Genomic DNA, 27,312 nt, shown 5'->3' on the forward strand with positions numbered 1-27,312 from the left:
GCCCTGCCCGTGCTCGCGGGCGAGCGCCACGGCCGGCAAGGAAGCGGCGCGGCCCCGCAGCCCGTCGGCGGAGGAAGGGGGAGGAGGGACCGCTCGCCCGCCGGCCATGGACGCCGCCGCTCCCGCGTGCCCCACCGCGTTCGCTCCGTCGCGCCGTCCTGTCGTGCCTGGGCCCAGCGCTGCGGCGGAGCTCGGCGTCGCGCGCGGCGGGCGCGGTGGCGCGTTTGGCGGGGGCTGCAGAGCACGCAGTGCCCCGGAGCTCAAGGGAGCCATCGCCGCCGAGCCGCCACGGGCCGGCCTCGCCGCGCGCCGCGCACCCCTCGCCCGCCTCGCCGCGGGCCGCGCCCGCTAGCACGCCTGCGCCGCGCCATGGCCTACCGCCGGGGGAGGGAGGAGCTGGGAGGAGGAAGGCCCGGCCGAGCTCGAGCGCCCGGAGGACCTCGGCGCGGCGGATCCGCTCGAGCTCAACGCCGGCGAGGCCGAGGTGGTCCGGAGCAGGGGAGGAGGAGAGAGAGAGGATGAAGGGAGGGAGGGAGGCGCCGCCGCCTTGTTGCGTGCGGGCCGTCGTGCCGCCGCCCCATCGTCGCGCCATGGCCGCCTCTGCGCCTGCCTCGCCGCCGCGCGCGGGCCTTTGCCGCCGCCGGAGAGAGAGAGAGCGCAGGGGGAGGGGCAGAGACACAGGGGAGGCTGGAGAAGAGAAGGTGAAAGAAAAGAGAGAGGGGGAAAATGGTAGTTGGATGATTGAATAAAATATGAAATAGTTGGGATAGAGTAGAGATTTAGAGTATGAATGAGGGCGGATAAATTTAATGTGGAGTAGAAAATATTAATAATTAGAATAAAATATATTTTTTAGAGGATAAGTTTAAAGTATAACGAGTGCAGATAGTCTGACTAGAAAGGGTAGAAACTAGGGGGTGTTTAATTGCGCTCCGTAAATTTTTTGAAAATGCATCTTTCTACATTTGAAGTACTAAACATAGACTAATCACAAAAATAATTACAGAACTCGTCTGTAAATCGCGAGACGAATCTAATGATCCTAATTAATCCGTCATTAGAGGTTGTTTACTGTAGCATTACTGTAGCAATTTAGCATTTGATTACAATCTAATTAGGTTCATTAGATTCGTCTCGCCATTTACAGACAGCAGTCGCAATGCGTTTTTTATTTCGTCTAGATTTAAGTCTCCGTACAGGTGCCGGAAAAAAATTTGGAATTTGGAATTTTGTAACTAAACACGGGCTAGAAGAATCACTTTCCCCGTTACGCTGCGAATGCGTTTTTTATTTCGTCTAGATTTAAGCCTACATGCAGGTGTCGGAATTTTTTTTTGGAATTTTGAATTTTGTAACTAAACACGCGCTAGAAGAATCACTTTCCCCGTTACGCTGCGAGTTTCAGCGGCACCAGCCATGCGAAAACGGAGGCGTCCAACTGCAAAACCCACCGGAAAAGTTTGACCTGAAAGCCCCCACGCCTCCACCTCCACGAGACGGCGACAAGTCCCCACCCCTTTCCCAAGCAAGCACCAGCGAAAACTCCGATCCGCGCACAAGCCGACAAGCAAATCCCCATCCAAACCCCAAATCAAATGCTCACATCCTCCGCTTCCTCACATCCTCATCGCCCCGCCTCCCCGCGCGCCAGCCGGCCCCGCCTCCGCCCCGTCCTCGCGATGGCGGGCTCCGACGACCCCCGCGCCGCGCCCGCGAGGTCGGTCGCCGTCGTCGGCGCCGGGGTCAGGTGAGTGGGCGCTCCCCCTCTATCTCTCTCCGTGCCTCGGTGGTGCGCTGCTTGCTGGTTTTGATCTGCGCTTGTGCCTGTGAGGTGTTTGATGGAATGGGCGGTGGCGGTGCTCCGTATTGTTTTGTGCAGCGGGCTCGCGGCGGCGTACAGGCTGAGGAAGAGCGGCGTGAACGTGACTGTGTTCGAAGCGGCTGACAGGGCGGGTGGGAAGATACGGACCAATTCCGAGGGCGGCTTCCTCTGGGATGAAGGGGCTAACACTATGGTAAGTGCATTTCGGTCAGCTTACTGCTTACAATTTGAGGGCTTCAGTTGTGCTAGTCTAGTCTGCATTGCTGCTTTCTCCCGCATCATTGTAATCGTGCCACTAGTCAGTAGTCAGTAAAGCGAACCAATTGAACAACCTGCTGTTTGTTTGCATTAGCGGACTAAAAGCGAGCCAATTGAACAACCTGCTGTTTGTTTGCATTAGCGGTTAGTCCGCGTTGCCTGATTGTGTGTTTTGTGTTTGCTGTTAGTCCTGCATCATCTCGAAAGCATGTGTTTGTGTGCGTGCTATTGGACTGCTGATTGTGCATTTTAGGTAGTTAACATGGACTTCTCTCCATGTCCAGCATTGAAATTGGTTTTGAGGTTTGCAGATTAGTTGATGAGGTTACTTCATTACTTTCCTGCAGACAGAAGGTGAATTGGAGGCCAGCAAGTTGATTGATGATCTGGGTCTACATGACAGACAGCAGTATGTATGTGCAAATGTTGCTAACAAAACATTAGTTATTTTCAAATGCTGTCTTTAGTTTGTTTCCATTTCATAGAGCTGATGATATGATATCTGTTTCAGCCTAACTCCCAACATAAGCGTTACATTGTCAAAGATGGAGCACCAGCACTGGTAAAAAAAAACCCATGTAATCATGTGTATCTCTTTTTCCCCTGTATTATACCTCGCCTTAACCTGCCTTTTGGTTTCACCAGATTCCTTCGGATCCCATTTCGTTAATGAAAAGCAGTGTTCTTTCGACGAAATCAAAGGTATGCTCAGCTATTGAATACAGAAGTTACTTGATAGATTGGTTTGCATAACAAAATACCATATGATTGCTACTATCAATGCCTACCTTCATTACTTGTAGTTACTTTGAGTTAACCACTTGACAGATTTTACTTCAATTATAATTTTTTTCCTCCAAGCATTGTGATTGTGATTATATTCTTTATATGGAACTGTATGCTATACTTGTCTCTTTGCAGCTTGCTTTGTTTCTGGAGCCATTTCTGTACAAGAAAAGTAACACAAGCAACTCTGGAAAAGTGTCTGATGAGCATTTAAGTGAGAGGTGAACCGTCATACTTTTGATATCCTGCATTGGTGTCTTGAACCGTCATAATAGCTCTTGTTTTGTTTTAAGTCTTGAGCTATATACCTAGTGTTTCCTCAATACACATATCGTTGTATATCAATATGTTACATCATCGCATTGTTTTAATTTGGCTGAGGAGATAATGGAATTGTCTCGTTTCAAAACATTTGTAGTGTCAGGAGCTTCTTTGAACGCCACTTTGGAAGAGAAGTGAGTTATTGTTTCTTGAAGAAACTATTTATAATCAAGTGACTGAAAATATTCAGATTTAGTCAACTTCAGAATTAGCCATGGCTTATAACTTCTAAATTTCTTACAGGTTGTTGACTATCTTATTGATCCATTTGTAGCTGGAACCAGTGCGGGAGATCCGGAGTCATTATCTGTGAGCTACTAGGTTCCATCATTTGTGTTTATAGATTTGGGACACATATTGCCCTGCATTTTGGCAGTAATGTAACTTCTGGTACATAACAGTACATCCCTTGATTAAGTGGTGTGTTTTTCGTAATGATATTCCACAAAATTACTGGCCCATATGATCAGATCATGTCATTAGCTTCTATGTCGATTTTGAGTAATTGTTTGCTTTGTGCAGATACGCCATGCATTTCCAGCATTGTGGAATTTGGAAAGAAAGTAAGTTGCATGTTGATTTTCTATTCATTCCTTTAGTATGTTTTTATTACCTTTTCAATATATTTTCTTGTTTTTGCTATCTCATTCCTTTCTGTGCATTCTTATGTTAAAACCTGCATACAGCTGTATCATATTATCATTTAAATTTGAAATCCTTCAAGTCAGCGTTCATATAATCATCAATTTTAATTCCTTGCATGTTTTTAATGGCCCGTGCTGTAAGCTGGCTACTGCATCTTTTATTTTTCTGCTGTAATATCATTAATTGGACACTGGCAGACAAACACCTATTGATATGCTATTATTTGCAGCATACTTGCCTTGTTTTAATCATATTTCTGATAAGATGGTACAGTTTTTCCGTGGCATTTACAATTTCAGCACCTCTTTGTGATAAACATGGTCGAAAGCATTTTTTTTATGTTGAGTTATGTTTTTTAATAATTCTTTTCTTTTCATATCGTGTTACTTCATTCTCCTTCTACGCTCCCAGATATGGTTCTATCATTATTGGTGCCATCTTGTCTAAGCTAACAGCTAAAGGTGGCCCAGTAAAGACAGGAAGTGATTCATCAGGGAAAAGAAGGAATAGACGTGCATCATTTTCATTTCATGTTGGAATGCAGGTATTCCTCGCCTGTTTTTTTTTTCAAACTATAATTCCTTGCTAGAGATACTATCATCTGTTGTACTGTAAACGATTTTAATGGCAAGCCCTTCAATTTCATCAGTCCTATTAATTCTGTTGCTGCCGTTTAAAAATAGTGAATTCAGATTTCAGATCGTGCATTTAAAAGGGTCAGTTGTTCGTGCCACTCGAGGACATTACTTCCATGAAAGAGTATAACTCTTTATTAAATCTCACAAGCCAGAAAAAGGTCGTACTGTTTTGTTATGGTTTATATCCATGTCACGCTCAAGTCACCCTGTTACAGCCTACCATTATCATTATTTGTAGACTTGATACAGGTTTATTAGCTTGCAAAGATATATGCATTTCGAGCAAATAAATGTCCAAGTGCAAAATATGTCTTTCAAGCAAGTAAAATATTTTAGATAGTTTGCACGGTAGCAATGATGAGTCCTGAATATACCCATTTATCATGAGAAATACTAGCAATTCAGCTTCAATGCTGCCCTGTCCCTTTATCTCTTTCTAAAAAGAACCCTTACCCACTGTATGGAATGCATTTTTTGTAGTACAATATCAGTACTAACATCTATGCTGTTAATTTTTTCTATATTTATCATTATTATCTAACATCTATGCTGTTAAAGTTCTCTACATTTTTTTTAATGGTTGGGAAAGTGTTAACGTTATTTGTTATTTTTCAGTCACTAATAAATGCACTTCACAATGAAGTTGGAGATGGTAATGTGAAGCTTGGTACAGAAGTATTGTCATTAGCATGTACCTTTGATGGGCTCCCTGCGACTGGTGGGTGGTCGATTTCTGTTGATTCGAAGGATGGTGGTAGCAAGGATCTTGCTAAAAACCAAACCTTCGATGCTGTTATTATGACAGTAAGAACTTTAACCTGGATTCATCTTTAGAAGTTCTGGCTCCGGTCTCTGATCTGATAATTTTTCTGCAATTGATCTAGAGTTTGCCAGATTGGTAGTTTTGTACTCAGGTCTTTATGAGCATCAAGTATAGTCATGAACCATAATATTTTCCCTTTTTATTTTTTTTCCCTTCAGGCTCCATTGTCTAATGTCCAGAGGATGAAGTTCAGAAAAGGTGGAGCTCCCTTTGTGCTAGACTTTCTTCCTAAGGTCAGATTAGGATCACCCTTTTGGGTTAAAAATGCAGCAATTGATGTTGTTGTTCGTGCAAGCTATCATATTACAATTTTACAATCGTGAAGTGTAACTGCTTCCATTATCTACATTTCATTTTTTTATATTTCTTTTAGTTATGCAGGTGGATTATCTCCCGCTATCTCTCATGGTGACAGCTTTTAAGAAGGAAGATGTCAAAAAACCTCTGGAAGGATTTGGAGTCTTGATACCCTACAAGGAACAGCAAAAATATGGTCTGAAAACTTTTGGTAGGCCAGCTTAACTTTATTTGAATTGTTCTCAGTTTACTAGTCTTGTTGTTTAGAGCCTATTGGTATAAAGCAGCTAGACTCTTTTTGTTTGGACTCTGCATTTATACTTTGGTTTGCTTTAGTATTCTGTTTCTCATCCTTACACATGCCTCTGTAGGGACTCTGTTCTCCTCAATGATGTTCCCAGATCGAGCTCCTGATGACCAATACTTGTATACAACATTTGTTGGGGGAAGTCACAATAGAGATCTTGCTGGAGCTCCAATGTATAAATCATATTTGGATTGTTTGTGTTCTTTCTCCATTTTAGCTAGATTTTCCTGATCATATACCTGTACAGGTCTATTTTGAAACAACTTGTGACTTCTGACCTTAAAAAGCTCTTGGGTGTCGAGGGGCAACCAACTTTTGTGAAGTAAGTACTCAAACATGCTATTCTAATTGTATATATTACTCACTATATGCTTTTTTCCCCTTCCTCGTGCTGATCTTATGATCTGTCATTTTTGTGGGGAGTAAGAGTTGTGCAATTCATTTAACCACCACATGCTTATGTTTCTCTGTTATTATTTGTTATGTACTCAGGCATATATACTGGAGGAATGCTTTTCCTTTGTATGACTGTGATTACAATTCTGTATTGGAAGCTATAGAGAAGATGGAGAAGAATCTTCCAGGGTTCTTCTACGCAGGCAAGCCACTACTGTTTTGTTCAAAACAAATGTTGGATATATGACCTGCGCCCCTTGTTGACTGGGCACCACAGTATTTTTATAATATCTAGTCATTCAGTTATAGTTTCCCATTGCTACTACTTTATTTCTAGATTTTCTGAAATGGATTCTATTATCTGAGAAAACATGTAAAAACAATTTATACAGTTGGCAAACAATAATTTATAACCTCAATCTTTGTGATAGGTTGAAAAGTTTATGAGCTTTTGTTCTGTCATATAGGAAATAACAAGGACGGGCTGGCTGTTGGTAATGTTATAGCTTCAGGAAGCAGGGCTGCTGACCTTGCAATCTCGTATCTTGAATCTCACACCAAGTACAATAATTCACACTGAAGGTATCTGACCTATGTTCTAGCAATGACTGACAAACTTCCTCAGTTCATGCCTCATGGAGAACAGAAGCAGTTGTGATGCAGTCTCAGAACCTCGTCATGCATTATAGGCCTTCCTTAAACATCGGCCAGAAGTGTGGTCACATGTCTAGAATGGAAAAATGAGGGTAAAAACTATTCTGGTGGCGCCTCTTTTGCCCCACAAAGTGACCATTGACACATGCTGCTGGAAATAAATTTAATTTGATTGAAATTTTTGAGAATATATGTTGTGTTGACATGTCCATTTATCCATTATGATTTTGTGAGTAGCCTTTCCCAGATTGTAATTTATGGTTCTCAAGAGTTACATATTTTTTATTGCTCACGCGCCCCAATTTTATTTAGGCCTTACATCACAACAGCAAAGAGGAGAAAATCGTATATCAGACTTTTACAATATTTGAATGACATTTTTTTAGTATTGAATAAAAACATAAGCCTGCGTACAGATGGCAATAGGAAAATGGTGGAGGTAGCCTTCCTGGTGCTAGTGGTGAATTTGCAGTATAGTAGTAGTAGATGTGAATACTAGCTCGAGGACAATACTGTAGCTGATGACTTCCCACTAGGAGTGACTGATAGCATCCACCATTGACCAAGGGTCAATGCCTCAAGCTCGGTGGATCAGGTCAGCTTGCGGCCAAACTGAAAGTCTGGTGAGGATCCAGGTTAAAGATACGATTGTACGACATGCGTGCTCCGCTGCTGTGTGCATTATCATGATGCTCCTCCCCTTTTATCCTCGGCCCCTCTTTTTGACGTGGGGAGTACTCCATAACCACCATGGGCCATAGAAGGATTACATGATGCTTGAAGCTTGGGTTTTGGTTCATACAAGCACTATTGCTGCATCATTTCTTTTTCGTAGTTTTAGAAAGGTGTGTTCATCTCAAACTCAAAGTGCAGCCTCTCCAGTTCAATCAGAACGGAAAACCTGCATGCAACGCAAGGCATGGTTTTCCGGAGTAGTGCAGCTGCTAAAAGGGTTGGGTGTGAATGATAGGAGGGACACGTTGAGGCGCACAGATACATCCTGGATCTTTGTAGCCTGGAATTGTATTTGGGTTTGTCTCGGCGTGAGAAAATTAAAAGACGCATTTGCTTGGCCCTCGGAGCTTTAGGGCACAAGCAAACATGAGTAGGGCACTCCTTGTCCTTGGGAGGCTTTATGTCCTTGGCTGCCCTTTTCTTTTTGGGCACATCCTTCCCAGTATTGTATCAGCATTTGAGCATGCATGGCGGCCACTGCCCATAAAAGGAGCTACTATAAGAAAGTTAGGTTACGCATTGTTCTCCCTTTTTTTTCCATGTCTGAAGGACTGAATGGATTATTGCAATTGACCACCTTATCCATGTAGCAGCCTGACTAAATTTGAGTGACTAAAACTCATTTTAGTCACCCACTTTTCAAGTTTAGTCACCCAAAATATAGTTTCTACTCCAGCAGCACCGACTAAATAGACTTCTAAATAGACTAAAAGGAAAAGAAAATGGTGGGCTCTACTTTTGATAGCCTAAGAGCATCTCCAGTCGGCCCTCCAAATGATCCCCCATCTCTTCTTTTAGTCTTCCAGTGGAAAAAATCATCTCCAACCGGGCCCCTAAACAAGGCCCCATTTTGGAGAGGCCACCAAATTTTAATCCAGAGCCCCTACAATTGGAGGCCCTCTATTTCCACCCGACGTGTGAGCCCCACCTCTTTTTTCCCCTTTCTCTGGTCCGCTCGCTCCATCCCGAATCGCCGCCGCAGCACCCGACTCGCCGCCGCCGCCGCCATCCCGCTCGCCGTCGCCGGAGATCCTCGCCCGCTGCCGGTAGAATCCCCGCCATGGCCGGATCCGCCCCTCTGGGGGACGGACTGCCGGCTTGGGGCGGAGACAGCGACGGGCCGAGGCGGACCAGGCCGCCACCGCGCCTGGCCGGGGCGCCGCTGCCTCGCGGCATCTCCGGTGATGGGCGCCCTCCCCGGCCGGCCGAGCCTACCTCGGCATCCAAGAAACGCCGCTCGACATTCGTGGCACCCACACGACCGGCAGGTCCTCCCGGCGGCGTCCTACCTCGCCAGAACCTCGATGCCAGGGTTGATCCTGTCGGCGTCCGGCCACGCCAGGTCCCCGATGCCGCGCTCGCACCCGGCGCCTTCCTGCCTCGCCTTCACCTCTTGGCTTGGTGCAGGGGAGAGGCTTGCCGAGGCAGGGAAGGTGAGGAGAACGGAGGCCTGGATCTCGCAGGACGGAACAGTGTGCTTCTAGTTTGGAGGCGGGCGTACACCACCTCCTCCTAGTCCTCGAAGACGTCGCTGATGAAGGAGCCGCTTACCCGCCTTCGTCCGCTCTCCCGGCGTCTTCTTCTCCACCGTGTCGGCCTTTTCCGTGGGCTTCTTCAACCCATCGATCCTCCGGAGCGGGGGCGGCGCTGGGAGCCGGCCCTGGCGGCGGCCGGCGGGAGGAGCGCGGGCGGCGCTGGGAGGCGGCCCTGGCGGCGGCCGGCGGGCGGAGCGGGGGCGGTGCCGAGCAGGGTAGGGACGTTCGGGTGGGCCGTCGGCGCCGGGAGGAGGCGGCGCTGGTAGGCGGCGTCGGCAGGCGGATCGGGGGCGGCGCTGGCGCGCGCGCAGTCGGGGTCGGGAGCACGAGCGCGGAGGGCGAGAGGGGTTCTTTGATGTTTCTATGACAAGGTGGACCCACATGTCAGGATGAATAATAGGGAGTGAGTTGATCAGTCCTGCTGGAGTTGGGAATAAATATTAGGGTGACTAAATGTTAGGGTGGGTGACTAAAATTAGATTTAGTCACCCAAATTTAGTCTCCCGGTTGGAGATGCTCTAAGTAGAGGGTGACCAAATTGAGGGGGTGAGAGAAGAAATTTAGTCACCCCCTCATTTTAGTCACCCAAGTAGGGACCCTGCTGAAGATGAAAATTTGAACAAAATGACTAAAATGTGGGTTTAGTCATTCAAATAGGAGCCCTGCTGGAGTTGCTCTTATATGGTTTGTATTTTGTTGTCCCCACTATTTTAGCAATTCAGTTTAGCTTGACATGCTTATAAGTCATACCTTTGGCAGCTGTCACTGCAGAATAATTATCTCATCAAATGAGAAATAGTTTTCCTGGTTGTGTTAGATGTTAATGTCACAGCTAACAAAAAAGAACCGAAGAAGATATAAGCGAGCGTTCTGCTCCCAGCAATGCCTTGTATTGTACGTAGCTAGGGCTGTACCCAGTCAACCAACAATGCCGCCCCCAGCCTGGATTCTGGTTAAAAGCGCCAAATGGTTAGCTCGAACTGTGATTGCGACACTAACATTATTGTAAGCGAAAGCAGGGAGCATCATTGAAGCACTTAAAAGTAATCTTGCCTATGAAGCCTAGATTACTTAACCCAGCACTGTGTTGATCCGTTCAATGCCATGGACCAAGGAGCTGAGCCGCCCGGGCCAAAGGCTAGGGCCAAGAACCAAGAGGGTCTCGACAGGAGTTGAGCTCCGACCTTGCCGCCGGTTTTCAAAGCAAGATGGCCAACAGGAGAAGACAAAACCCCTGTAGTCCGTGTCGTTGCAAAGCACACCCATCCATGATTGGTTCAGACGTTCAGTGAAATGTGCCACCGGCCTAGACATTTTTGTGATGTTGCCGCTGAATATCCTCAGCCCCAAGCTCATTGAGGCACATGGCTACAACTGCAAGCAAATCTCTAGCTCCTCAAAAACTACAGCACCCTAGCTCCGAAAAAAAAAAGATAAAGAAAACACATAGAAAAGGCCTCTTGAACTGTTTATGGCAAATAATTAGCTGCGTGCTCGAGGGTTAAACAGTTGACGGTGTGCATCGGCGAGCCATTTTGTTGGCACGCGCATGGTTCGGTAGCTGTTGGACCGGAGCGTTATGGGACAGGTTTTTACTGTTCCTGCACTCGTCCTGGCACCCAATGCAAAGATGTCCCAAGTGTACGAGCCGGTTGCATCATCCATGTGTGTGTGTCCGTACCTCGTGCGACGCAGTGGACCGTGTCCAAATACCGCTGAACATGTGTACCGTATAAATGCCACCAAACATCGGTACTGCAGCATGTTGCAGATATGCTACTGCACGGGCTGCATGAGCTACACATGCTGATATGCTAGTATGTGCAGGCAGGTGTCTGGATATGAAAAAAAATGCAAGCAATATAATGTACTACTTGTTCCGTCCCAAATTATTAGTCATTGTAATTTTTTTAGATACATTAATTTCACTATACACCTAGATATAATATATATATATATAGATGCATAGTAAAATTTATGCATCTAGAAAAGTCAAAATAACTAATAATTTAGGATGGAGGGAGTTATCCCCTTCCCCTTGCTGGCTACTACTATGTACAGCATTGCTGTCGCTGGATGAGACGAAGAGGACGCGCTTAGAAACTAGGTGAAGAACGCGCTTTGCCGCGTAGGAAGAAAAGAGGGGACACGTTGCGATGGGAAAGGTGGAGATGGCGGGTTTTTTGTAAAAAAAATATGGACGGCGGGTTCAAATAACAAAACTTGAAGGGTCTGTTTGCGAAAAAAAACTAAGAAACGGCGTGGATCGATCACGCGCGATGATCGAACGATCAGCGTTGCGCTACCTTTCTCCGGAGACACGTGTCACTCCATGGGCAAGCCGGGTGCTCCCAACCCTCCATCTCCATGGTGTATAGTATTTTTTTTTGACTGGTGGTGTATAGTATATAACATATTAGAATATGAAGAGGAGCAAGGGAAGTACAGGAATCTTGGCAGCTTAAATGGTGGATCCCGGACACGGCGTGGCTACACCTACACGAACAGGTACTAGTAGCCATGTTTTACCAAAATTTTTATTCAGAGCTATCGATCGAGCGTCGTCGTCGCTTCCTCGAAGATTCGCCGCCGTCGTGTCAAGACAGAGCCGGCCTGACCGGAGCACGCACGTACGTGTACATGTCAAGCGCTGCAGCTCGATCGTAATGATGCTGTTTATTTCTGCTCCAAGCTAGAGCTGTCCTTGCATTTTTTTTTGCCAGTGCTGCTCATGCCTCTTGATCCTGCTAGCTAGCTAGTGCTCCATCAGCTTAATTAGGGGCTATGAGTTAGGCCGTTCTAACCTACTCGGTTAACAGTGTCTAACCGACCGATGTGATGTTTATGTTAGCTAGCAGAGCTGCAGATGACAGCCGGACTAAACCCAACTAAAACAAAGCAGCGTAACCGAGCGGCATCAAGAGTTGACTCTTGCCGTCGCCGCCGGTCTCTGCGAGACTGCGACTGACGCCGCCAAAGTCCAAACGCAGTGATGCTCGTGCTCAGGCACGCAGTGATCGGTCTTCACCTTTGCCACTGCAGGGCCGCAGAGATCTGCTCTTTGCCTCTTTCGCTGATCACCGTACTTCAGCTGTTACCTCGGTGGCGAGCTTTTCGTATCCCCTCCTCTCTTCCGTCTCCCGCGTACACAGACCACGAAGCATGAATTGCCCGGACGAGACGACGGACGGTAGACGGCGAGCAGCTTTCTCTTTTGCTTTTTCTTCTTTCTAATCATGTAATCCCTGCTGATCAGGGGATTGGATGGATGGACGGGAGGAAATTTCTACAGTGAATTTTACGCGCACTTTTTCCGAAAAGAGAATCTCTCATACGTGGAGTACTAAATGAAATCTATTTTCAAAAAAATTTTAGGGGTGGGTGTAACTTTTCGAGATGAATCTAGTGACGGTAATTAATTGATGATTTGCTACAGTGTTGCTGCAGCAACCATTCTCTAATTATGCGGTCAAAGATCTCGTTAGATTCGTCTCGCGATTTACATGAGAGATTGTGGAGGTGGTTTTATAATTAGACTTCATTTAATAGTCTAAATTAGTGATCAAAGAGTCAAAAAAATTTCGCAAAATTTTTTACACCCCAAACCAAACACGGCCAAAAAAAGCTGTGGGAACTTTGCGCAGCGCGGCAGCCGGGTACGGACCCCGCATTTGTCCCCTAGCACGTACGGCCGGAAGCCGCCGCTTCAGCTTCCTACAGTACTCATCGGACTGTGATCTACGGTTAGCATGTGTAGCACCGGCAAGTGGCGGCTCACACTTGATGCATCCGCGTATTATAATACGAGCACCAGCGTCTGGTCTGGTCTGGGCCGGGTGGTGTTGTGCGTGCGAACACGGGCGGGCGATCTCGCCAAGCCGGAGAGGCGGAGAACACGCTGCGGCGGCGGCGGCCGCTGCCAGACAACAAGGCGTACGTCTGCGCTGCGTCCATGGCAAGTCGCGAACGCGACCGGGCCGTCGGAAGGAGGAGGAGGAGGACATGGCAAATGGCGGTCCCGTTCTACGACGCACGCGACCGACCTGGACCTGCTGATGGCTTACACCGCAACGTGTCAGCCTGCCAGCGGCTTCGGTTAGATAGGACGTACTACGTGTCGTGCGCCACCACCTACGCGCTGCGGGTTGGCATCGACCCCGCGGAGATGAATCGGCCGGCGTATCTTTTTGTTGCCGATGGCGGGCGATCGCGGTCCCGTTCCGTTCCAGGGGCGGTCGACTTGTCGCGCGTCGCTAGGCCGTGGACCACCGCAGTGCAGGGGACGAATGGGTGTCCGGACCGGACGAGGGGCGATGGATCGATGCAGAAGGGGGCGGGGGTCGGGAGAGCGATCACGTACGCCCAAGGCTCAACGGGAAAGCAACATGCACACCCATTCCCTGACACGGGCCGGGGCCGTCGTACCACCATCAACGCAGTGGTAGTCTGGTAGCAGTACTCTGGTAGAAGCGGCCACTCCATACGGGCTAGCTCGGCAGTAATGAGCAGACCCGGCCCGCAGCTGCTACTACTACTAGGCACCAGCGCTGTGCCCTCCCCTTTGCGGCTTCGTGTATCAATCGATACGCTGGCACGGGCGGACAGAATGGCCGTGCTCCAGATCGAGCTCGATCGCTTGGAGCAGTAAAAATGGAGCGGGAGAAGGGGGAAGAGAAAAAAGAGAGAGAACACGGCGCGCGGTGCTAGAAGTGACAGCATCTGCGACAGGCTTTGAGCCCCCACCAAATGGTCCGCAGGCAGGCAGCGCCGCACAGGCACAGAGCTTCCGTTCCAGCAGCGCCGGCGCCCGCGCCGGCCGCGGCTTTTCTCGGGGGCAACGACGCCCACCCGCCCCCTCTCCCCTGTAATAAACAAATCCACAGGGGAAACGGCAAACCAGGCCCCAAAGCCAAGCCGCCACCAAAGCGCGCCGGCCGAATCGGATCGGAGCCAGCCGAGACGCCAGCTGAGCTTGGTGGCCTGCGGGGGATCCCGCGACCGCCGCGCCGTGCTGTCCCATCACGCCGGGACTCGCGTGCTAGCGGGGCGGGGAGGATTGGAGCAACACTGTTGGTGGTCAGGTGGTGCGTGGGCGCGGCGCGCTGATTTGTTGCGACGACGGGACGAGCCTGCCTGCTGCTGCGGTGGCAGCACAGCGATAGTGGCGCGCAGCTGCGGCGCAACCACTGTTGCCCCACCACTGCCGTGCGCAGCAACAAAAATCGGACGCATGTGCATGCGATGCGCGTGCACCCAATGCAACCAATGCCGATGCACGGTCGATGATCGGCCTACTGTTCCCACGGACGCGACCGCTCGGCACGGCACGTACGGTAGTGGTCGCCGATCGATGGACGACGGGGGCCGTGGTACAGCAGCTTACATGGAAGAAGAGGACGGCGAACGTGTCGAGCGGCGCGCACGCGCGTACACGTACGTGCCTGCGTACGAGCGTAAGCTGCTGGACAACTCGAGGGTAGTGAGTTTGAGGCTGTTTGGCCGGTAGAATGAATAGTATTGTGTGAGAGTAAATAAGTCGAAATAAATAAAACCGCACTGTTGATCAAATCAGCCGAACAGGCTCTTTGGCTCCAACTACTGACAGGAGCCGCCGCACGCCCCTTATCGAAGTAGAGCAAGGGCAATAGATTTCGCCCGCCCCTAGCTGGGATGCCCGTGGAATGATGGTGGGCCCCGCTGCTAGCTCAGTGCTCACCCAATAGCAGGACGCCCAACGCGTCTCCGCCTGCCTCAGCCAGTCAGCCGGCGATTTGCGAGTCTCTTGGTCTAGTCTCTCTCCTCTGCCACGTCGACTCCCGCCAACTCTCAGCCGGCCACTATACCTGCTCGTACGCGTGCGTCGGTGCATGCATGTCTGGCTCGCGCGCGCTCGGAATACGCCAACCCCGATCGTCTGCAGTGGCAACGCCAACGACGAGTCCTGGCGAGCCGCTGCATAGACATGTCACAGGAGCAGTCGGTAGCTAGCGCCGGATCGGTAGCGAGGGCACCGTATCCTAGACCCCCCAGTCCGCCGCGTGCTATACTACTAGTACTGTACGTGATCCGTTCCGGGGGTTCGACCGGGGCTACCATTTTCACGTTCTTCCGGTTCTCGTTTAGCGCGTGAATTAAAAGAGAAAATATGACACACCTTTACTACAAACTAAAAGGTCCACCAGATGACAAAGTGGATTGAAACTTGGTATAGCAACTTAATTAGCAAGGTTATGATGACTAGCTGTGGTTAGTCCGGGCTCAGGCTTGGGCTCGAGGATCGGCTCTAATCACAAGACCACTACCGGTATGCACACGTATTATCGGATCCTAGTCTTAATAAAAAATTCGTAAATTTCTATTGGGTAGAAAAATTCTTTAAAAAAAATTCTGCATGGTCCCTATACGAGGCCCTTTGATAATGATTTTCAGTTTTTAAGTATCCGTCCTACATGAAGAGAAAAAAAGAAGAGTATAAAAATACAATTGCATCTTTGGCTATTCAATAACACATTACCCATGCCCCTGTTTCTATTTCTAGGATAGGAATATGTAGTATAAACAACTGTTAACTACCACACTTCTTATGAAACATAATTAGCAACAAAAAATATATAGGACAAAGAATAAAGAGGGAAGAACGTGTGCCTAAATATGGATGAATTTTGATTTGAAGAAATCGTGTCCCAAATTTTATGTTATTTGCACTTTTACGAAATTGGATTATTTCTCTAAAGCAAGATTTTAGAAACTACCACTTTTTCCCAGGTCATGCTATGGAGTCTAGTTTAAAAAGGTAGATTAAAAATCCAAATGGTCGTTGTAATATAATAAGTGCTATTAGTAGTTATATACAAAAAGTATTGGAGCCGAATTGTAATACAAATATTCATAATAAAGATACTTTTTAAGTGGCTCAAATTAGTATTTTAAATGACAGGTTATAGCAGAGGCATCCTTGTCGGACTGCTAAAGGAATCGCTATCCACTATTTTTATTGTAATGATTATAGCAGCAGCTCTGAAACTCCCATTATGTAAATCACTGCTCAAAACTTACAAACCTGGCTGGAGATATTTTCTTTTGAACCCTAAAACGCCTCATGTCGGTTTAGACAACCAACCCAAACGCCTGAACAAAGGCTCTAGCCTAGCCGAAAGCTTCCTTGCCGGCGACCATTCAAGCCGAGCCGGGAGCGAAGCCGCGGAGGAGCGCCCGAGCTTTGTTGTATTTACGGCCACTCACGCCCCCTCTATGAGCAGCGGGTCCGGGTCCTACCGCCCGCCCTATCCGTACACCGGCTGCCACTTACAAGTGGCCCCGCTAAGAGGCCTATCTTCACCGCTCGTCTCCACCTTCCTCGTCTCGCCTCCCGAGCCTCCACCTATATATGGCCCCGTCCCCCGTGCCGGCGCGCCTCCCCCTTTCAAGTTTCCCCGCACACCCAGGGAGGGACGCGCACCGAGGAAGCTGGAGCAGAGCAGAGACAGAGTAGCCCCGCGCCTCTAGCCCTCCAGGGAAAGCTTCGGGAATGGCGGTGCTGCTCCGCCCGGCGGCAATCGCCGGCGGCCGGCAGGTGTGGCCGGTGGCGGAGGCGGAGGACGAGGCGGCGCGCGAGGCGGAGGCTGCGTCGCAGCGGCTGGTGGAGGCGGTGGCGTGCGGCGACGCGCGGGAGGCCGGCGAGCTCCTCGCGGCGGGGCGCGCGGACGTGAACTACGCCGGGGTTGTCTGGCTCCGGGCGCGGCGCGTCGCGGAGGCGGAGCCGCGGGAGGGCGCCGCCGCCGAGGCGCGGGCCGTGCACGAGGAGATCCGCGCCGACGTCTCGCCGCTCTTCCTCGCCGCCGGCAACGGGGACGCCGCGCTCGTCCGCGCCCTGCTCGTGAGTGATCAAAACCAATCCCTGCCCACCCGCATTCCCACCTCCCTGCTCTGCATTCTCGCGTCGGAATTTCACCATCCGCATCTCGCTTGTTTGTTTCTGCATTTTTGTCGCTTTTTGGGTCGGTGGTAGAATTAATCGTCCAAGGAGTAAATTTAAGCCCAGATTTGGCTTGCCACGCCCCCACGCAAGTTGCATTTCTAGCCCCTTGTGCGTGCGTGCGTGGCCCTGGCCCTGAAATGTTTGGCCGATTTTTGTGCGAGTTGGCATTCAAATTTGCCGAGCTTTATCAAGTTTGAAGGGTCATAGGTTAAGGTTTGCTTAGCCCCACTGGCCCATTATTTTCATCTTCACTTTTACTTGGTTGGTGAAAAGGGCACACGGCATTTTCGAATGGTTTTTAGCGGGCGCTTCCAACATTTCTCAGGTGCCAGTGCATCTTTGCCTCGCTTTTGCTTGCTAGAAAAAGGCTGGTGCTTATCCGCACTGTTCATCCAAGTACCAGCCACCAACTCAGCTCCTTCTCTACCCCAATCATAGCTCAACGCACTGTATAAATGCACGCGGAGGACAAATCCCATCCTTTAAGCGCGTACATGAATACATGTAGGAACCAAAGAGATTTCACCGGACCCACTTGAAATCCTTTCGCCCTTTTCATCGCTCCAAACCATGAGTACGGATTGGAGGGGGAGAGGAATGCGAAGCAGAGTATATATGATGCTAGTTGTACTCTACCTCCTCCCTTCTCAATTGCTTGCTCTTTTGCATGCTACTAGTACTAGTACTATATGTTAGTATTCACTTTCCATTGCCAACTTTCCCAACAAAAGAGTAGGGTATAAATCTTGATAAAAATGCTGCTCATTATGAGGAATTTCGCAAATGGCTCAAGACCAAATTATGCAGCTCATTACTAGCTTAAAATCATTTGGAAGCTTTAATCTGGGATTAATTAGTTGAGCAGATCGTACCAAGGGTGTGTTTAGATCACTTTGCATTACAAATCTCGTCTGTAAACTAAAACTACGAGATGAATCTAGTTCATCGTTAGAGTATATTTACTGTAGTGTTACTGTAACAATTTAGTGCATAATCACGTCATAATTAGGCTTATTAGATTCGTCTCGCGATTTACAATCCATTTATGTAATGCGATTTATTTTTTAACTACATTTAGTACACTATACAAATAATTTATAAAAATTTTACATTTTGCATTTTGGGACGAGAAGGACCCCTACCCATTCCCGTCTGCAGTCTGCGCTGCAACGGGACCATACCTGTCTTGCAGCTCCTCTTTATTGCGTACGGACGTGCAGCGTGCTCGTTCTTGCTCTCTAGCCAGCCACGATGGAAATCGTCAAATGGGGGGCATGCAACCTAGGCAGGGGAAGCTTCCTGGGCACACGTCGATATCCTTGGTATACGTGTACCATGGAGGCATCGATTGTGGTGTATTATACCAAGTATATATGGGGCTAGCTAAAGTATGTACCGTATGGTATTGTACCAGGCACCACTATAATACCACTGTAGTAGTTTCATTAAAAAAATTATCTCAAGGAACTGTCCCTGGCGAGCTGCACTGTTTCACCGTGTTGTCGCGTCACGAAGCTGGCCAGGCCTGGAGATCCATAACTGTAAACTGTAGGCGAGTAAACTACCCTTTTTTTTTAAAAAAAAATACATCCTGGACTGGAGATTATTTTAGTGGGAGGATTGGGAGACAGCGGCGGATGGGTTTGACTCGAGCCCAATGTTTATTTACTGCTGACAGTAACGTAATCAGGAGTAGAAAGCAAGCTTGGCCTTTGGTTTGTTAAACTCGTGCGACCAAGGGCCACCAGCTCAGCACTTTGGTAGCGACCAATATATTCCCCTCGAGAGCGCGGTCGGGGGCGGCATCGCCGATCACGTGACCTTCCCCGCACTGCGCTCCGGCTCCGACCTCCGGCCACGTTCCGCGTCTCCCTCGTCTGCGTGTGGGGTCCTGGTTATTAAAACGATGTTTAAATGACGTTTTCACGAGAAAACATTCTTGTTAAATCGATATTTAAACGTTAAAACGTCCGTTTAAATGATAAAACATCCATTGTTTTGTTAAAATCTACCCTCTAATCGTTTCGTCGTTTTATCATTTTAATAACCCTGTGTGCGGTGTCATCTTGAGCTCTGGGATCCTATGGTAGTGATAGTTCGCCACCCGCCCCTCGAGCCTAATCTGTCACTACGGCCCCACCTGTCTGTAACGCTTGCCACCTTCGGATCTGTTCTGATGGAAATGATCAAGCCCTACATGCGACCTCTTGGCATCGTGCATGTGTATCTGTAGTAGAATACGACCAAGTAATCGGCGTCGTGCGAGGATGAAGATCATGTGTCAGCGGAACGTGGCTAAAGGTGTGGCTGGTGGCACATCCTCATGCAGTCACGCAGATGCAGGCGAGATGGTGTGTGTCGTGGCCGGGGCGTCCGCCGCGCGGCCCGGCTGATTCGCCGGCGTCATGGGCGCCGCTTGCATGCTCCTGCGCCCGGCATCGGCCGTGTACTTCCGCTGTCGCGCGAACGGCGCCTGTCCCGGCGCTCGCTTCCCCTCCCTGCCCTGATGATCCCTCTGCCGAGAGAGCCTACTAATGAATGCCGCTGCACGGGGCTGGCAGGCGCCCCCCTCATGGCCCTTGTCCCGGAACACACGCTGAAGCATCTGTTTTGTTTTTCCTTGGTTGAGCTCTGGCCTCGTCGAGCCGGCCAGCATGGAGCAAGCGCGGCGGCCGTGTGGCCGTCCATCCCGCCATCTTCGGCCGGACAATCATGGCCTCAACTTGCATCGCTGCGTGATCAGGCGTCGCCAGTCGTTTGGATGGTTTGGGTGAAAGGCAGGCCCCCACTCTCTGAGATTGGCCATCACAGGGTTCAGAATCTGACCCCTCCCCGGGTCTAGTTTACAGCCACACGTCGTCTAGCTCAGGATACCGCGTGCGTGCTCTGATCCTGGATTCCCGATCACGCCGCGGTGGCAAAATAGGGCCTGGTCGAGTGATCTCGTCCACGCCAGGGCAGTGGACGACGCTCACAATCACATGATGACCTGCATCCGAGGCCAGATGCCGGTGCTCCCCGCCGCCCCAATACGTCCAAGCCGAACCAGCTGTGTGTATTTTCATCGCGCCATGGAAATTACATCCTGGTCCTGGTCCCAGGCTAGGTAGTAGGGCCGGCCGGCGATGCTTCTCCTCGGCCTAGCGCCCGGCTGCCCCCATCTCTGCTGTATTAAAGACGGCAGCGCATGTGTCGCAGGAGCCGGGCCGCCCAGTGCGGTGTATTGGGGCGTGGTACGGAGCGATCGAGCTCGTGCTCGTCCGTATCGTGCCCTGTCCTCTTCGGCTCTTCCCTGCCCTGCCCTGCCCTGCCCTGTAGCCATCTGCCCTTGAGCCCCGCGCGCCTGCCACCGGCCAGCTGTATCCCCCGCGCGGCTGCCTGCTCCCCCCGTTCCTCCATCCTGGTATGGTGACTGGTGACCTGGCGCCCATGCACAGCCGCGGGCACGCCCTCCTGCTGCGCGTTCTTTTCTTTTTTATATTTAAAAAAAATCAAAATTTCAAAAATATATGTCCGTTTTAAAAAATTTTAAAACTACCCCCGGTCGCCCTATGGGGCGACAGGCCCTAGATGTATTTTTTTTCTTCAAATTTGCAACGAGGTCCATGGCCGAAAAAAATGAAAGGGGGCCTGTCGCCCCTCTCAACGGGCGACAGGGGGCCTGTCGCCCCCCTCGGGTGACCGGTGGCCCCCGCCCACAGGTGCGACAGGGGACCTGTCGCCCCCCTACCCCGCGGGCGACAGTGGGGGACTGTCGCCCCCCTCGGGCGACCGGGGGTACCCTCTCTATATAAGCACATTGGCACATCAATTCCTTCAGATACGGTGGCTACACACTTGCTCCACGGAATGTAGGTTGATCCTGACGAAGACATTGGCGCTATAGTGTGGTGCGCCAAATGACGAACAATGATTTAAATAATGCACATATCATATACTAAATCGATGTGTAAAAATATAGGTACTGTCATAATTCTATTGTCTTATGTTGAAATATCAATAAGGTGTTGTCATAATTCTATTCTAATACATAATTAATTTAAAAACAAGTCTATAAAAGTACTCAAATTGTAATACTAAACGAGTTTTCTAAAACACCAAATCTAATTCAGCTAATCCCCTAATTAAATTAAATTGTTATTCAATATCAACGGATTCATACGGAATTTTTAGTCTCAAATGACAAAAGAATGACGGCCAGAGTTTTATATAGGGGGGAGGGGACCCTGTCGCCCCTGGGGTGGGCGACAGGCCCCCTTTCATTTTTTTTCGGCCATGGATCTCGTTGCAAATTTGAAGAAAAAAATTACATCTAGGGCCTGTCGCTCTCCTATAGGGCGACCGGGGTATTTTTGAAATTTTTCAAAACGGACATATATTTTTAAAATTTTGATTATTTTAATATAAAAAAGAAAAAAATTCCACTTCTGCTGCCTGCGGCCCTGCCCCGGCCAGCTCGTGTTTCATGGCACTGTGGCGCGCCCCCAGCGGAATATTGATGATGACACGGGGAGGAAGGACGGTGGGTGTCTGCGATCGAAGAACATCACCCCGGCCCGGTGCGGCGAATAGTGACGCGTTCACTGTTCCTTGAGTAGAAAATCCTGGGGAATCGTGAATGCGTGGTTATTAACCATGAGCATCCATCCATCCCTGGGACCTGCTGGTGACTCGATGCCTGATGATTGTTGGATCGGGACACCGGCGCAGCAACTCTTGTCGCCGGATCTTGCGAATCGTACGGCGTCCGTGGCGAAGTGGTCCGGCAGCATCGTTTGCTTGTGTGGCGGTGGCAAATTTGTTCCCTGTTCCAAGTGTGCACCAGGCACGGCAGACGTGACTTGCGAAGCCGACGGAGGCAATCTTGAAAGCTGGAAGAGTACCAGCTGGGGCGCACCGGGCACTACTGTCTACTGTCACTGTACGAGGCGAGGTGACACCAACACGCACGAGATATCATCGGCGGATAGCAATCGCCCTGCAGAATTTTGACCAGATTCCTACTTCCAGGTGGGGCGGTCCCCTCTTGTCTCGCGCGTAAGGCCCTGTTTCCCACCCCCATATACCTATAAACACAAAAAAAACATCACCTCAAATATTTCGACACATACATAGAGTACTAAATAAAGTCTATTTACAATTTTTTTGTATGAATGGGCTGTAAATCGCGAGACGAATCTAATGAGTCTACTTAATCTATGATTTTGCAACAGTGATGCTACAGTAACCGTCCGCTAATTATGAATTAATCATGGATAGATTAGCATCATAAGATTCGTCTCACGATTTACAACCCATCTATGCTAAAAATTTTGTAAATAGACTTCATTTAGTACTTTAAATTAGTAAGATTTTTTCAAAAAAAAAAAAATTGCGTTTCAACTAAACAGGGCCTAAATGAGTTCCAGCCAGCCACGGCGCGCTACTGCTCCGGTTGCTTCCGGTGATCCAACGCGGCCACTCTCCGTTGGTGGCCCGCGCAGCACCGACCTGATCGGACATAGTAGTAGTAAAGCCCTGTTTAGTTCCAACAAAATTTGCACAATACTCATCGCATCGAATGTTCGGACACAAATATGAAGTATTAAATGCAGTTGAAAGAAATAACTAATTACACAGTCTAACTAATTAACACGAGATGAATCTTTTAAGTCTAATTAATTTATAATTGAATATTATTTATCAAGTAACAACAAAATGTGCTATAGCGTCAAAACCCAATCTTTTTCAGCAACTAAACACGCCCTAACAGCGACATTAGTTACCCGCACAGCTGTTGTTCGAGTCCCGATGGTCGCTGTCACGCCCTGCTCGATGCTGTTGCTTCCATCTGTCTTGTTTGGCATTCTATAAAAATAGTGTGTATGTTTTTCGAAAAGAGAATTTCGAATTTCGTATGCATGAAATACTAAATGAAGTTTATTTATAATTTTTTAAGGAATGTGTGTAATTTTTCGCGACGAATCTAATGACGGTAATTAATCGATGATTGTCTACAGTGATGCTACAGTGACCTTCCTCTAATCGCGCGGTTAAATGCCTTATTAGATTCTTCAAAGTCACTAGCGCGGGGTTTTGGAGTTGGTTTTGTAAACTGTCTTTATTTGACACCGTAATTAACAGTCAAAATATCACTATTCATTAGCCAGCTAAAATACTAGCGCGAACCAAACAAGACTAAAGAGAGCGATGGAAAGTAACAGTAGGCAGTAGGAAAAGCATGCAGTGGACGAAGGTAAAACTGTGAATGCGACAGTAAAAGAGTGTGGGTGAAATGGGTGCAGAAGAATGGTAAACATTCAAGCGGAGTAACATGTACGGAGTACTAAATAAAGTCTATTTGTAAAACTTTTTGCATGGGTGGGCTGTAAATCGTGAGACGAATCTAATGAATCTACTTAATCTATGATTTGCAACAGTGATGTTGTAAATTTTTGTGTTTCATCTAAACACGCCCAAACTTCGTTGATGGTTTCACGAGCATTTTGCTGTCATGTCCAATCTGCCTGATTTTTTTTTGTTCCATTGGATGTTTCAGTTTTGCTTTTGAACCTCTAATCAATCTCGTTGAAACTTAAAACTGCCAGCCCAGCGTGCTTTCGATCCCTCGGCCGCACGTTTTCTGACGCTTCTCGGTTCTTACATGGCGTGCTACGCGTGCAGGCGAAGGGGGCCGACGTGAACGGGAAGGTGTTCCGAGGCTACCCGGCGACGGCCGCGGCGCGGGAGGGGCGCGTGGAGGTGGCGGAGCTGCTGGTGCGCGCGGGCGCGTCGCAGCCGGCCTGCGAGGAGGCCGTCGTGGAGGCGGCGCTGCAGGGCCAGGCCGCCCTCGCGGCCATCTTCATGGGCTCCGACCTCATCCGCCCGCGCGTCGCTGTCCACGCGCTCGTGTCCGCCGCGGCGCGCGGCTTCGTCGATGTGGCCGACACGCTCATCAAGGTACAATGCCTTCCTGTGGTTGCTGACTCTGTATCACCGTATCAGCAGTGTGTTTACGCGTCCTGGTCGCCTTCAGAAACTGTTCAAGGAGTCAAGGACGCAGTACTCTTATGGTCAGTCCGTATGTTTGGGCCCAAAAATTAGAAGCTGTGTGGGCCGAGGAAGTTGGGCTCTCATATGGGCCATCGCAACATGTCGGGGCAACCGGCAACGGGTCAGGACAGGCAACAGAGACGGTCGTTTAGTCCCACCTCGCTGGCCGACGATAGCCTTTCTCAGTTTATAAGCTCAAGCGTTGCCCTGCACCCCGTGTTCGTAGAAAGGAGAGACGGTTGGCATCTCCCCTGACAGGGACGGGATTTGTCTTCGGACATTCCTATAGCACATTTGCGGTTAAGGCTACCCGTTTCGGCGGATCTTACCCAAAATTTTTTTGCACTTTGGCCCTCTCCTTTTCTTCCTTTTGCACTTTGACCCCCTCTGCGTTTGCTCGTCTTCATTCTTTTGCACTTTGGCTCTCTGTCCTTCCATTTTCTACTTGCGTAAGTTCCGAGTTATACAAAATCTTAGTATTCTGCTATCCTTGACAATCCAAAATATTTTTTTCTACTCCAAGAGAGCCTTCCAAGCACAAATCAAATTCAATTTCAACCCCTGATTTCGTGTGTCTATTTTGCAGCGCGGGGCTGATCCAAATGCGACCGCCAGGGTGCTCCTGCGCTCGTTGAAACCATCCCTGCACGCTAACGTCGACTGCACGGCGCTCTTCGCCGCAATTGTGAGCCGCCAAGTCGCCGTGGTCCGCCATCTACTCGAGGTGACGCATCATTTGAACTGCAGCTGCACAAACACATACTTAGTTACTCTTCAGTCTTCGGCCCAGCAACTGACGCTTCACTCACCATCTCCCTCGTGTCATGTCCAGTCCGGTGTCAAGAGGGACACGAAGGTGCGGCTGGGCGCGTGGTCCTGGGACACGTCCACCGGCGAGGAGCTGCGCGTGGGCGCCGGGCTCGCCGAGCCCTACGACGCCGTCTGGTGCGCCGTGGAGTACTACGAGTCCACGGGCTCCATCCTGCGCTTGCTCCTCCAGAACGGGTACAAGTCGAGCGCCACGCACCTCGGACGGACGCTCCTCCACCACGCCATCCTCTGCGGCAGCGCCGGCGCCGTCCGGACCTTGCTGGCGTCTGGTGCGGACTCCGAAGCTCCCGTGAAGACTTCCAGGAGCAGCAGGTTCAAGCCGGTTCACCTGGCAGCGCGGCTTGGCCAGCCGGAGATCCTGCAGACGTTGCTCGACAGGGGCTGCGACGTGAACGTGAGGGCGGAGGCCGGCGACACCGCCGCCATCCTCTGTTCGCGCCACAACCGCGAGGACTGCCTGAGAGTGCTCGTGGCCGCCGGTGCTGACGTCGCGCTGTTTAACTCGGCTGGTGAGTCCGCGGCTTCCGTCGCTTCTTCCGGCGGATGGAAGAGTGGCTTCGACCGTTCTGTTCTTGGCGCGATTCGGTCCGGGACCATCCCGCGTTCAAGCGACCGGAACGTGTTCTCGCCGCTGATGTTCGCCGCGCGGTGCGGTGACGCGGCCGCGATGGAAGTGCTGCTCGCGCAGCCGGACGTGGACGTGGATGAGCAGGACTTGGAAGGGTACTCGCCGATAATGACTACTGCCAAGGTGGGCAACGTCGAGGCCTTCCGCGCCCTCGTGTTCGCCGGCGCCAACGTGAAGCTGAGCAACAAGCGCGGGGAGACGGCCATGGGGCTGGCGCAGCAGAGCAAGAAGAGGGACCTATTTGAGCAGGTCATGCTCGAGTTCGCGCTCGAGAAGGGCATGCCGGGAGGCTTCTACGCGCTGCACTGCGCGTCCCGGCGCGGTGACACCGCGGCGGTGCGGCACCTGGCGAGCACGGGCTGCGACGTCAACGTCCCCGACGGCGACGGGTGCACCCCGCTGATGCTCGCGGCCAGGGAGGGGCACGCGGGCGTGTGCGAGCTCCTCATCTCCTACGGCGCCCGCTGCGACCTCGAGACGCCCCGCGGCGAGACGGCGCTCTCCCTGGCGCGGGCGGCACTGGCCACCGCGGCGTTCAACAAGGCCGAGGACGTGATCATGGACGAGCTGGGCCGGCAGGCGGTCCTCCAGGGCGCGCGCGTCCGGAAGCACACCAAGGGCGGGCGCGGGAAGCCCCACGGCAAGTCGCTGCGGATGGTGGCCGCGGCGGGATTGCTCCGGTGGGGCGGCTCGAGCCGGCGCAACGTGATCTGCCGGGAAGCCGAGGTCGGCGGGAGCTCGGCGTTCCAGCGGCACCGGCAGAGGAAGGGCGACGCGTACGAGCCGGGGCTGTTCCGCGTGGTGACGGCGACGGGAAGGGAGGTGCACTTCGTGTGCGGGGGCGGCGAGGAGGCCGCGGAGCTGTGGGTGAGCGGCATCAGGGCCGTGACCAGGGCGGCGTTCGGCAAGATGGGCAAGGAGTGAGCGGGCGCGTGGCCTTGCGCTCTGTCCGTTAGGCTCTGTAGGTTTGCATGCGTACGTGTAAAGAGTTTTAGCGGGCGTGTGGTGCGGTGTGGTGCGCAGCTGCGCTGGTCTTCAACTAAAAACTCGACCGGCGGGGGAAAGACCGCCCCCACGGCTTTCAATTAAGAAGAGGCCAGTTGACCCCGGCCAAGAAAACCCCCCAAAGCCGGCTTCCGGGCTTGGACTGGCGGCACCTTAGCCCTGGGCCGGTCCGTAACCTTCATGGGCCGGGTTCCGTCGCCCACTGGGCCGGGCCGTAGCCACATGGGCCGGGTTCCGTTGCCCAAGAGCCGTGTCGCACAGCTAAGCTCAACGGAAGCACAGCGAGAGGTTTTTTCCCCCACAGGCAGGGTAAATCCGCCCCGGTGGGGTTCGAACCCCCCATCTGTGGAGTGCCGCCGGTTGCTTCGCACCAACTGGACTAACAACCTTAGGCAACTGGTCTTCAACTCGAAGGCTTTAGGCTGCTGATGGGTGTGGCTTGCCACGAGGTTTTTTGGTTCAGGAGCATGGGGGCTGTGTTGTGTGTCTATATAGCTTGGTGTAATCTCGGATAAGTTGCTTTAGCTTAACTGGCTTGTAGTTTTTCTATCAGAACTCAGTCTCTTTCAGAAAACTCGCTGTTTGAGCTGTTCCAAGCTCCAACACGCCCAGTATAATCCT

The 27,312-nt window shown here is 50.5% G+C and overlaps 2 protein-coding genes and 1 non-coding gene across 4 annotated transcripts; all 3 read left to right on the forward strand.

Moving 5' to 3' along the window:
* Positions 1-1,414: 1,414 nt before the first annotated feature.
* On the forward strand, positions 1,415-7,186 carry LOC120682329 (protoporphyrinogen oxidase 2, chloroplastic/mitochondrial). The gene is made up of 17 exons (XM_039964173.1): positions 1,415-1,747; positions 1,880-2,015; positions 2,428-2,493; positions 2,592-2,642; positions 2,726-2,782; positions 3,002-3,087; positions 3,285-3,321; positions 3,431-3,496; positions 3,710-3,750; positions 4,244-4,376; positions 5,086-5,274; positions 5,452-5,526; positions 5,675-5,801; positions 5,962-6,070; positions 6,145-6,219; positions 6,390-6,496; positions 6,761-7,186. Exons 1-17 carry the CDS (start codon positions 1,596-1,598, stop codon positions 6,871-6,873), a joined length of 1,620 nt encoding a protein of 539 aa, XP_039820107.1. The 5' UTR covers positions 1,415-1,595; the 3' UTR covers positions 6,874-7,186.
* Positions 7,187-16,600: 9,414 nt separating this feature from the next.
* LOC120682241 (ankyrin repeat domain-containing protein 17) lies at positions 16,601-27,308 on the forward strand. Of its 2 annotated transcripts, XR_005678327.1 has the most exons (5): positions 16,601-17,093; positions 23,859-24,134; positions 24,814-24,951; positions 25,060-26,717; positions 27,091-27,265. XR_005678327.1 is itself a non-coding variant. In XM_039964064.1 (4 exons), the coding sequence occupies exons 1-4, from the start codon at positions 16,746-16,748 to the stop codon at positions 26,608-26,610; spliced, it is 2,313 nt and encodes a 770-aa protein (XP_039819998.1). In that variant the 5' UTR covers positions 16,601-16,745; the 3' UTR covers positions 26,611-27,308. The 2 variants fall into 2 exon arrangements, 1 of the variants encoding a protein (XP_039819998.1); XM_039964064.1 differs by having other exon boundaries at positions 25,060-27,308.
* LOC120684157 lies at positions 24,444-24,567 on the forward strand. The gene has a single exon (XR_005679137.1). It is a non-coding gene; the product is annotated as a U6atac minor spliceosomal RNA (small nuclear RNA).
* Positions 27,309-27,312: the final 4 nt, after the last annotated feature.

This window comes from Panicum virgatum, chromosome 7N, assembly GCF_016808335.1.
Source record: "Panicum virgatum strain AP13 chromosome 7N, P.virgatum_v5, whole genome shotgun sequence".
NCBI lineage: Eukaryota > Viridiplantae > Streptophyta > Magnoliopsida > Poales > Poaceae > Panicum > Panicum virgatum.

Excerpts from the sequence above, each read along its gene's own strand:
- LOC120682329 (XM_039964173.1), top strand. The coding sequence starts at position 1,596 with ATGCTCACATCCTCCGCTTCCTCACATCCTCATCGCCCCGCCTCCCCG. Across the intron at positions 2,494-2,591 it reads TACATGACAGACAGCAGTAT|CCTAACTCCCAACATAAGCG; the intron begins GTATGTGCAAAT and ends TATCTGTTTCAG. Across the intron at positions 3,088-3,284 it reads GATGAGCATTTAAGTGAGAG|TGTCAGGAGCTTCTTTGAAC; the intron begins GTGAACCGTCAT and ends AAACATTTGTAG.
- LOC120682241 (XM_039964064.1), top strand. The coding sequence starts at position 16,746 with ATGGCGGTGCTGCTCCGCCCGGCGGCAATCGCCGGCGGCCGGCAGGTG. Across the intron at positions 17,094-23,858 it reads CGCTCGTCCGCGCCCTGCTC|GCGAAGGGGGCCGACGTGAA; the intron begins GTGAGTGATCAA and ends CTACGCGTGCAG. Across the intron at positions 24,952-25,059 it reads TGGTCCGCCATCTACTCGAG|TCCGGTGTCAAGAGGGACAC; the intron begins GTGACGCATCAT and ends TGTCATGTCCAG.